This window comes from Perognathus longimembris, chromosome 3 (genome assembly GCF_023159225.1).
Source record: "Perognathus longimembris pacificus isolate PPM17 chromosome 3, ASM2315922v1, whole genome shotgun sequence".
Lineage (NCBI taxonomy): Eukaryota > Metazoa > Chordata > Mammalia > Rodentia > Heteromyidae > Perognathus > Perognathus longimembris.
Window position 1 is genome coordinate 76938941 of NC_063163.1, and position 11325 is coordinate 76950265.

At 52.8% G+C, this 11325-nt stretch overlaps 1 protein-coding gene across 1 annotated transcript in view; it reads left to right on the forward strand.

Moving 5' to 3' along the window:
* The window catches only part of Nwd1 (NACHT and WD repeat domain containing 1), a 29224-nt gene extending 19528 nt beyond the window's left edge, over nt 1–9696 (forward strand). The window contains exons 11-19 of the mRNA XM_048342705.1: nt 2831–2953; nt 3225–3433; nt 3958–4230; nt 4965–5055; nt 6521–6675; nt 6904–7180; nt 8134–8684; nt 9043–9148; nt 9292–9696. Coding sequence (XP_048198662.1) covers nt 2831–2953; nt 3225–3433; nt 3958–4230; nt 4965–5055; nt 6521–6675; nt 6904–7180; nt 8134–8684; nt 9043–9148; nt 9292–9593 — 2087 coding nt within the window. The 3' untranslated portion in view covers nt 9594–9696. The remainder of the gene's footprint in view (nt 1–2830; nt 2954–3224; nt 3434–3957; nt 4231–4964; nt 5056–6520; nt 6676–6903; nt 7181–8133; nt 8685–9042; nt 9149–9291) is intronic.
* The last annotated feature ends 1629 nt before the right edge of the window (nt 9697–11325 follow it).

Consider the following 11325-nt stretch of genomic DNA (forward strand, 5'->3'; position numbering starts at 1 on the left):
CTCTTGAGTAGCTGGGATGATAGACAGGAGCCCCCCAGTATCAGCCAAGAATGGTTTTTGTGACTGTATTAAACCTTGGTTCTGCCATGGACATCAAGCACAGACAGGGTGATGAGTGGTTTGGGCTGACCCAGGCTGTTGGGAGGGAGGCAGGCAGAGCCAGCATCTTCTTGGCTCCTCTGGCTCAAGCTTTCCAGCAAGCCCACACTGCTGCCTCCTCCTTTGGGTCTTGTCTTGTGAACCTGAAGGATGACATCCACAGATGTGAACTTGCCTCATCCTGCTGGGCTCAAGTGATAAAGCACTAGCCTTGGGCACAGAAGCTCAGAGACAGTGCCTAGGACCTGAGTTCAAGCCCTAGGACCAGCACCAAAAAATTAAAAAAAATATATTTTTTTAAACAGAGCAGAGCACCAGTGGCTCACGTGGTACAATGCCAGCTTTGAGCAAAAAAGCTAAGAGACAGCACCCAGTACCTAGCAAGGGGAAAAAAAAAAAAAAGAATCTCAGAAGAGAGGCCAATCAAAGCTTGCAAGCAAAACGAGTTACTAAGGGAACTGCACTGGAGAACGCGTCACATGCAAATGAGGTGTAAGGAATCAGCCAATCAAAGAAGATCTGTGGCTGCAGTCCTCAATCAGGTCCCCTCCCCTCCCTTCCCTTCCCTTTCTGGGCTTTGAGGCAGGGTCCCTACAAGAAAGGAACCGAGGATGCAAAACGCTGAAGTAGGATGCAGGTGCGGAGGCCTGGGTCTGTTTTCTGCGGAGTTTGAAGCAGTTCTCTTTGGGAGCTGCTTTCCTGTGACCCCCAGACATAGTCTCCCCTCTTTACTATTTAGCTATGCAACTCACCTACTTAGCCAGCACTGACATGGGCTGTGAGCTCTTTTTTTTTTTTCTTTCTTTCTTCTTGTTTTTCTTTCTTTCTGTGCTGGACCTAGGGCTTGAATTTATGGCCTGAGCTTTGTTCCTGAGCTGCTTTTGTTCAAGGCTGGCGCTCTCCCCACTTAAGTCACCGCTTCCTTCCTTCCTTCCTTCCTTCCTTCCTTCCTTCCTTCCTTCCTTCCTTCCTTCCTTCCTTCCTTCCTTCCTTCTTTCTTTTTGGTGGTTAGAGATAAGAGTCTTCTGGATTTTTCTGCCCAGGGCTGAACCTCCCTGATCTCGGCTTCCTGAGTAGCTGGGATTACAGGCATGAGTTACTGGGCCAGGTTAGGGACTTTGCTCCATAACTGCTGTTTGGTGATCTAAGCACATTAGGCATTATGGTGATGGTGTGCTTGCTTGCGCTCTCTCTCTCTCTCTCTCTCTTTCTCTCCCCCCCACCCCAGGTTCATGTTGGGACGCTTTCTCCCCACTCTGGGGCTCAGCTTTTTTTCATTAAAGAAACAAAAAAGTGACAAGGTCCCAATGGAGGGTGTGAGAAGAAAAACACAGAAAAAAGATAATCCCCTCCCCCACCTTCTGAGGACACATCATCTCCACCAGGCAGAAACACAAGCCTTGACTCCTTCAAGTTTGCAGTGGCCCCGATCCCACAGCCCCCATCCACTCATCAGCCACTCCCTGAGTGGGAAAACTGAGGAAGGGAGCAGCCATGCCCTGCTAGTGCCAGGCAGGGGTATGTTTGACCAAAATATAGGGTGTTCATCAGTCTCCTTGGGGGCCTGCCAAAATGTCAGCAGACAGCTTCTCAGGGGGGAAGTACAGAGGTGGGGGACAGTTGTTCCTGGGGGAGGACACACCCCAGATTCTTGCCTCCCCAGCCAGGAATCAACTGAGAGACACAAAAGGAAAGGCCTGCAAGCCAGGAGTCTAATGGGGAGAGGAAAAACACCCAGGCCAGGGAGGGGGCAGGGTGGGCATCAGGAGCAGCTCTGCAGCCCAGCGCTTGGATACAAAATTTCAGCTTTTGGGTGGGGGGGGGTGTGAGCTGGGGGTGGGGGAGGGACCATGACTTGGCAGAATTATTTTTCTGGAGGGATCTGCGCATGTGTCAGGCTGCCATCCCATAATGCCCGTGGCCGGGTGCCTAGCAACCCCTAGGCCGGCAAGGCCTTCAATTAAGCTGGGGATTTCAAGAAAGTGGGGCTGTCAGCTAGAATTGGTGGGAAGTCTCATGGGGTGGGGGTGGGGCGGTCCTGAGTGCCCTCGGCCATTTCTCTGTCATTTAGGCCACCACGATTGTCCCATCTGGCAGTGGTGGGCTTGTGGCAGGCCTACCCTGGGCTCAGCCTGCTCAGGCACAAGCTGCGGATGGCTGCACCCAAAGGCACCGAGACACCAGCACCCTGCACCTGCTCAGGTGTTGAGCAGCGTGCAGCCCCAGAATTTGTTCCCACTCCAAAAACTGTACCCAGATATTTATTGCCCAGCATGCCTTGGGAGCAGAATTGGCAAAGACAACTCAGGACAGAGCAGCCCTAGGGCCCTAGGGCCTTTTTCCTACCTGAAGGGAACTTTAAATTTCACAGCCAAGCTGGGCGATAGTGCTCACACCTTTAATCCCAGCTACTCTGGAGGCTGATCTTTCATCGGGATCAGGGTTCAATGCCAACTGGGACAAGAAAGTCCATGAGACTCTTATCTCCAATGAGCCAACAAAGAGCCAGACGGGGAGCTGTGGCTCACGAGTTAGAGCACCAGCCTTGAGGGAAAAAGCTCAGGGACAGCACCCAGGAGGAATACACACACAGAAACAAACTTCATAGCCACGCTGGGAATCAGGATGGGAAAGGCTGGCTAGAAATCCCCTCCCTGCCACCGCCTGCCACGTGGCCTTGGCTGTTCTCGAACTTGCTGAGCTCCTGGCAGTCGTCTCTGTGTGGCCCCAGGCATCACCGCCATGGCGTGGAGCCAGGAGGAGCAGCGGCTGGTGGTTGGCACGCACGATGGTGTGGTGGCCGTGTGGGACGTGGAGCAGCAGCACCCGGTCCACTTCCTCCCCGGGCACACAGGTGAGGCTCGGGACACAGGTGGGGTGGGGTCTTCATCTTCCTCTCCTCGCTCCATCACTCCTGGCTTACGAAATGAGTCAAGAGAAAGAGAGAGCTGAGCTGAAAATTAGAACAGAAAACTAGAGACCCTTCAAAACATCTCAGCCTGGAGCTGGTGCACACACCTGTAATCCCAGCTACGCAAGGAGGCTGAGATCTGAGGATGGATTCTAAGCAGGCTCTACGGATAGGTTGGTCCTGAACCCAGCTGACCACCCATGTCCCACTGCAGGTGAGGTGTGGTGCGTGCAGGTGTTCGCCCAAGGGACCCGCGCCATCTCTGCCTCAAAGGACCGCACACTGTGCCTGTGGGACTTACTGTCGGGCCACCAGCAACTTACCATTTGGGATGGAGGCTCAGTCAACTCCCTGACTCCTCAGACCCGGAGCCTTCACGTAGACGAAGCAAAGCGAGTTGTGTACTTAACGTCAGGGTCAAAGGTAACACACAGGGCTGGGGATATGACCTAGTGGCAAAGAGTGCTTGTCTCCTATACATGAGGCCCTGGGTTCAATTCCCCAGCACCACATATACAGAAAACGGCCAGAAGTGGCGCTGTGGCTCAAGTGGCAGAGTGCTAGCCTTGAGCAAAAAGAAGCCAGGGACAGTGCTCAGGTCCTGAGTCCAAGCCCCAGGACTGGCAAAAAAAAAAAAAAAGATAACACACACTGTCCCTCTGCAAAGGGACAGCAAAGAGTTCAAGATGGGCCTGGTAGCTCCCACCTGTAATCCCTGCTCCTCAGGAGGCTGAGATCTGCGGCTCAAGGTTCAAAGCCAGCAAAGTCTGTGAGACTCTTATCTCCCATGAACCACCAGAAAAGTCAGAAGTGGCGATGTGGCTCAAGGGGCAACGCTCAGGGACAGCGCCCAGGCACTGAGTTCAGACCCCAGGACTAGCATTTGAAAAGAGTAAGTTTTGGATTTGATTCTGGAAAACCCCATCTTTCCCTCCACTCCTGGTCAGATCAGTGCGTGGGGCCTGGAGACGGCAGAGCTGCTGTTCAGAATCCTGGGCGAGGCCTCGGACCCCTGGCTGTGTGCGTCCATGCTGGCTGCCCCCACCCGCCTGCTGACTGTCTCCTGGGCCGGTGTGGTCAGCCTGTGGAACGCGGCCTCGGGCGAGCTCCAGGGCAAGCAGCGTCTGAGCAGTGTCCAAGGAGAGACCCCCTTGTGTGCAGCAGCCCTCCACAAGCAGGGCACCGTGGTCACTGGCTTTAGCAACGGCTCTGTCTCTCTGGTAAGCGGCTTTGTGACCAGGATGTCAGTATTACCCCATCTCCAGAGCCATAGGTGAGCCGGGCACTGTAGCTCATGCCTATAATCCTACTAGGTCAAGAGAATGGAAAGTTCCAGACTAAAACCCCAGCCAGTGAGCCACATCTAAACCACAGTCCTCCTGTTCTAACCTGGTCCTTTTTTGTCAGTCCTGGGGCTTGAACTCAGGGCCTGGGTGCTGTCCCTGAGCTTCTGTGCTCTGTTCAAGACTAGTGCTCTACCACTTGAGCCACGGTGCCACTTCTGGTTTTTCTAGTGGTTAATCGGAGATAAGAGTCTCATGGACTTTGCTGCCCAGGCTGGCTTTGAATCACGATCCTTAGATTGCAGTCTCTTGGAAGAAGTTAGGATTACAGGCATGAGCCACTGGTGTTGGGCTTCCAACTTGTTTTTATCTCATGTGGAAAGCCAGTGGGTGAATTCTGAAATATTCTCTGGCCATCTGCATGGTGGGTTATATCCCCAGTGGCAAGAATGTTGATCATCAATATTAGCCACATTTTTGTAGGGCAATGCTTCTCCACAAGCTCAGCTTCTGGTATCACTTTTCATTTAGCAGGGGAAACTGAGGCATGAAGGGCAGAGAAGAAGTTAAGGGATTTGTGCAGCTGGTGTGGCGGGGGAGAGATTAAAAACCTGAGCTGTTCCACCTCAGCCCTAGAAAAATACTTCACAGCTAACCTTGTCTCTGCCCAGATATCCACAAAGGGAGACAGATTGCTAGAGAAGCTTCCAGAAGCTGTGAGACTGGTGGAGGTGTCTGAAGATGGATCTCTCCTGGCGGCAGGTGGCATGGACCTCGTTGCTGATCGCTGGGTGCTGGGGGTGCCCTCCCATTGCTTTGGGAAATAATTAGCTCCCTGCTTAGTGAGGGGTCCCCCAAAATCTCCACAGCTCCAGGATAGACATCAAGCCTGCAGTGAGGGCGTGACGGTGGATGCGGTCCTCGTGGGGCACAGCCGGTCCCTCCCTGCCCATGTGGCTTGGTGCCAGAGGCACCTGGCTCGGCCTCCAAGGCCACAGGGAGACGGCCCGGCCCCCGTCCTCCATGTGGGGCCACTATTATCAGGTCACCACGTTGCCTTCCCAGGCTGGGCCCCAGGGCTAGGCAATGGCCAAACCTCCCGCGTGCCAAGGCCACTTGCCCAATGCAGGGCAGAGGCGCATGTGTGCCCGCGCTGGGGACGTGCTGTCCGCCACCCCTGTACCTCCTCCATGGAGGCTTTCCAGTCAGCACGGAAAACGCAACACAAATGACCTCCTTCTTTCCTTTCTTCCTCCTTCCTTGTCTCTTCGCTCTTTCCTTCCTTTCTTGCTTGATTCCTTTTCTTCCTTCCTTTCCTCCCTCCCTCCTTTTGTTCCTTCATCCCTTCATGTGGCAACCCACTGCATGCCCCTTAAGCCACCACAACCAGGAGCAAGAGAGTCACAGAGACCAGACCGACCATGGAACTGAGGCTTGGGGAGTCAGGGGGCCTGTGGCCTTCAGCCAGCTTCAGACTCCAAGGTTCCATTCACCAAGGTTTTTATTAGCTTCATAGAGGGAAGTATGTGCAGAACTTAAGGAATAAACAGGGACTCCAGACAGTCTAATAATACAAGTGGTAGATGAGTTCCTCATTTTAGGAAAGAGATAAACAGTAAACAGTTTACAATTTGCATAAACCTCCATCTACTCCTAGGCTCCCAGGCTGTGTAAGGTGGAGTTAGACCACACTCTGGATAGAAATCCGAATTCCCGTTAAGCCAGGACTGACCTTTCCAGAAAACACTCAGTGTTCTGAGAATATGTTGGGAGAAGGAGGCCTACAAACTCCCGATCCTTTCCCATCACAAAGCTCAGATCTTCAGGCTCTCACACTTTCCTTCCTCCTTCCCTTCCTGTCTCTTTCCTCCCTCCTTTCCTTATTTGTTCCTTCCCTCCTAACTTCCTTCCTTGCTTCCTCCTTCCCTCCCTTCTTTCCCTCCCTCCTTCCTTCCTTTCTTGCTTCCTTCTTTCCTTCCTTCCTGCCTGCCTGCCTTCTTCTGTCCTTCCTCCTTCTCCTCCTTCCTCCCTCCTTCTCTTCCTTACTTTCTTGCTTGATTCCTTCCTCTCTCCCATATTCACTAGCTGTGCATCACTGTCACAGAATATCCAAAGTACTTAACTTACGAAGGAGAAAAGAAGTTTAAAAAAATTTTTTTTGTTTATTTATTTGGCCTCTCATGGTTCTGGAAGCTCTTGTGCAGTAACGCGGTCCCTGCTGTTGCAGGTTTTGGAAAATCTGTGCGGATCTTTCTGGCGGACTCACAGGGTTTTCACCGATTCATGGCTACTGATCTGGAACATGAGGATGTGGTAGAGACAGCTGTTTTTGGTCCTAAGAATAACCTGATTGTCACTGGGTCCCGGGATGCACTCATTCAGGTCAGGGTTGATCCAGGACCTCCATTTCTTGCCCCCACCCAAGTCCTCATTTCTGCGTCTGGAAAAGAAACCATGATTCTTTTGGATTCTTGGGCACAATTGACACAAAAAGCCACAACGCTGAGCTCAAGCCAGACAGCAGTTGGCTGGGAGGGATGGGAGGTAGAAGTAGCTGAGATTACAGGCATGAGCCACTGGTGCCAACTGTTCTGTGGTTTGTGTCCTCAGGTGTGGAGCCTGTCTGAGCAGGGCGTCCTGCTGGGCCTCCTAGACGGCCTGGGGGCCCCGCTCAGCATGCTGATCCGGGCTGGGGCCTTGGTGGTTGGGGCCTCACCCCAGTCTTCGACATTCAGAGCCTGGGATGTCACCCGCATGCGGCAGCCCAGGGCCTGTGCCCCCTTCCTGGACCGCACAGGGATAACAGCCTTGTCCCACAATGGAAGCTATGTTTACTTCCCCAGCATCGGGGACAGAAACCAAGTCACCATCTGGGACTTGGCGGAAGGTTGGTATGCGATGCCCCGGAGGGTGGGGGTATCGGAATCCCCTGGGGGTGGTGGGGGGGCACCTGCCCCAGATGCTTGCCCACAGCAGCTAGGGCTCCAGATCCAACATCTGGACAGCAGGGCATTGCCTGATGAGTGTGAGGGTTCGATGTCACCGCTCCTCACTATGTCCCCACAGGATGGGGTCTTTTATTCATTATTGTTGGTGATGGTGGTCCTAAGGCTTCAACTCAGAGCCTGGGCACTGTCCCTGAGCTTTTTCACTCAAGGATAGAGCTCTACGGCTTTGAGCCACAGCTCCACTTTCAGTTTTCTGGTGGTTTATTGCAGATAAGAGTCTTGCCAGGCTAGGTGCTGTGGCTCACGCCTGTAATCCTAGCTACTCAGGAGGCTGAGTTCTGAGGATTGTGGTTCAAAGCCAGCCCAGGCAGAAAAATCCCTGTGAGGCTCTCATCTCCAATAAATCATTCAAAGACTGGAAGTGGCACTACAGCTCAAGTGGTAGAGCACTAACCTCGAGGACAAAGAGGCTCGGGGACAGTACCCACACCCTGAGTTCAAGCCTTACAACTGACAAAAAAAAAAAAGTCTTGCCGACTTTCCTGCCTGGGCTGGCTTTGAACCATGATCCTCAGATCTCAGCCTCCTGAGTAGCTAGGATTACAGGCTTGAGCCACCAGCTCCCTGCCTGTGAGATTCTTATGTCCAATTAGTCACCAAAAGAGCTGGAAGTAGAGCTGTGGCTCAAAAATAAAATAATCCAAATGAGTTTAGTAAGGACTTAAGAGCTCAGATGGGGCTGGTATGTGTCACTCAGAGTGGGTTGCTGGCCTGGCATGTGTGGGGTCCTGGGCTGCACTCCCACCTCCCTGGCCCCCAAAGAAAAAGTCACTGAAGTGTGAAATTAGTGAAGGAGTTGTGTGACATGCGGCACCCTCTGTCTGTGGGCCAGGTGAGCAGCGCGGTGCACTGGATGCATCCAGTGAAGTGCGGTGTCTGGAGGTAGCTGAGCAAAGCAAGCTCCTGTTCACCGGCCTGGCTTCGGGGACTGTGCTGGTGTTCCCCCTGAACTCCACACAGGACGTCTTGTGCATCCCTCCCCCCGAGGCCCGGAAAGCCGTCCACTGCATGGCTCTGAGCAAGAAGGAGGACCGGCTGGCTGTGGCCTATGACCACATCATCCTCGTCCTGAATGTTGGCCCTGGGGACCCCTGCCCTGTGGTCGACGGGCCCACATTCACCTTCTACACCCAGCTCCCTGAGACCATCACTGCTGTGGCTATCCTGGGTGACTCCCGCGTGGCCTACGGCATGACCAACGGTGACCTGTTTCTGTACGAGTGTGCCACTTCCAAAGTGTTCCCATTGGAGGCCCACAGGAGCAGAGTCTCGAGTGTGGAGGTCAGCCACCGGGAGCAGCTGGCTGTCAGCAGCTCTGAGGATGGCCTGCTGTGTCTGTGGGACTTGAGGACCTGCCAGTGGAAGCTCGAGATGAGTTACACAGTGCGTGGACTGCCACACCCCCAATCCTGCTAACGTAGCCCTAGATTGGTGACAAATAAACAGTTGTTACTTTTTTTTTTTAGTTTGTCATGGGGCTTGAATTCAGGGCCTGGATGTATTACTTGAGTTCTTTTTCACTCAAGGCTGGCACTCTACCACTGTGAGTCACAGCATCACTGCCCGTTCTATGGTGGTTCATTGGAGATAAGAGGCTCATAGACTTTCCTGCCCAGGCTGGCTTTGAACCCCTGGGTCCTGGAAAATGGGCTGCAGGGTTTCCTTTGACCAATGTTTCTAGGGGTTCCTAGGGGCTCCATGTCCTGGGTACAATCAGGATGTCTGGGTGTGTTTTCCACAGAGCTCCTTCAGCAGGGGCGTCCAGTGCGTGTGCTTCTCCCAAGATGACAAGTACCTGTTCTCGGCCTGGAAGGATGGCTCAATTGTTGTGTGGAGAGTATTGGACGGTGAGTCCTTGGTGTTTCACCATGTTCTTTCTCTGCTCCCTGGTCTTAGAGGATGCTGCTGGGTGGCTTCTGAGATTACAGGTGTGGGCCACCACGCCTCGCTCCCAGCTTTCTCACCTCTCCTCTTCTGGTCACCCCTGCAGGCACTCTGCTGACTGTCCAGTTTGTCCACGCCATGGTGAACAGGATCATCCCTACCTCCAATGGCTTCATGGCCCCCACCAGGCAGGGCCGGCTCATCCGGGTGCGGTTCCAGTGCCTGGCTGCCAGGGCCTCACCGCAGGATGCCCTGCAGAACTTCCAGAAGGCTGTGTGGATGGTGAAGACCCGGAGGAGAGAAGAGCTGGCAGCTGATGCAGGAGCACTCCAGGACCCCGGATCCGAGGCAGCCCTGGAAACTGAGCCAAAGTCCAACAAGAACTCCCAAGTGTGCCTGCTGCTGTAGCCAACCCCATCCACTCCGGCTTCCTGCTGGCTCCCTGAAGACCAGGCTCATGGACTTTCCTACCAGGGCTGGCTTTGAACTGGGATCCTCAGATCTCAGCCCCCTGAGTAGCTAGGATTACAGGCGTGAGCCACTGGTACTCGGCAAGATTTCATTCTTTTTTAATGGCTGAATAATATTCAATTGTGTATATACCTACATTTTCTTTTCTCCATAAGTCCATGGTTTAGTACCTAGTCTGATCCTGTATCATAAGGCAGAGGTTCTGTTTTCTTTCTTTCTTTTTTTTTTTTCAACCAGTCCTGGGTTTAAACTCAGGGCCTGAGCACTGTCCCTGTGCTTCCTTTTGCTCAAGGCTAGCACTCTGCCACTTGAGCCACAGAGCCATTTCGGCTTTTCCTGTTTGTGTGGTGCTGAGGAATGGAATCCAAGGAGTCTTGCCTGCTAGGCAAGCACTCTCTCAGTAGGCCACATTCCTAGCCCCAAGGCAATGTATTTCAAAGTGTTGCAGCCTTCAACTTTAGGATTCTTTGCTGGTCTCCTTTTAACTAGAAGCCCCTGGGCAAGGAGGGGGACCTAGTTTGTGGTTATCTCTTCTCTGGGAATCAGAAAAGTTCCTGGGTGAGATTTTTGGTATCCACCTCAATGGTCTTTGTGAGAGCCGATTTGTGTGCAGACTATGGCAGCTTGGTGCCATAGGATTTTTATGACAATCTGTATGGGGCCTAAGCTAATGCAAACGTTGGAGACAAACCTTTACTAATAAAACGTTATTCCGTCTCTCTCTCTGTGTGTGTGTGTGTGTGTGTGTGTGTGTGTGTTGGTACTGAGATTTGAACTCAGGTCTGGATGGGTCCCTCAGCTTTTTCCCCTCAAGGCCAGTGCTCTACCATTTGAGCCACATATCTACTTCTGGCTTAATGGTAAAACAGGTGATTAAGGGAACTTTCCAGATGAAGCTGGCATGGAAAAGAACAAAGATCCTCAGATGGTAGCCTTGGGAGTAGAAGGGATTACTGGTGGGAGCTTTTCCTGCCTGGCTCTCAGAAGACGTTTTTGTTTGTTGTTGTGTATCTGGAGGTCCAAGGGCTTGAATTTAGGGCCTGAGCACTGTCCCTGGATTTTTTGCTCAAGGCTAGCACTCTACCACTGGAGCCACAGTGACACTTCTGGCTTTTTCTATGTGCGTAGTGCTGAGGAATAGAACCCAGGGCTTCATGTACACGAGACGAGCACTTTACCACTAGGCCATATTCCCAGTCCTCTCTTTTTTTTCTTTTTTAAACTTTTTTTTTTAATGCCAGAACTGGGGCTGTGATCTCAGGGCCTGCGCACTGTCCCTGGCTTCTTTTTGCTCAAGGCTAGCACTCTACCACTTGAGCCACAGCACCACTTCTGGCTTTTTCTGTGCATGAGGTACTGAGGAATCGAACCCAAGGCTCCCTGTACAGGAGGCAAGCACTTCACCCCTAAGCCACATTCCCAGGCCCCCAGAGCTGCTTTTGCTCAAGGCTGATGGCTCTACCATTTGAGTCACACCTCCACTTCTGTCTTTTTTTTTTCTCAGTCCTGGGGCATGAACTCTGGGCCTGGGTGCTGTCTCTGAGCTCTTCAGCTCAAGGCTCCACTTGAGCCACAGCATCCATTCCGGTTTTTCTGGTGTTTAACTGGAGATAAGCGTCTCACAGACTACACGGCCCCGGGCTGGCTTTGAGCATCTCAGCCTCCTTAA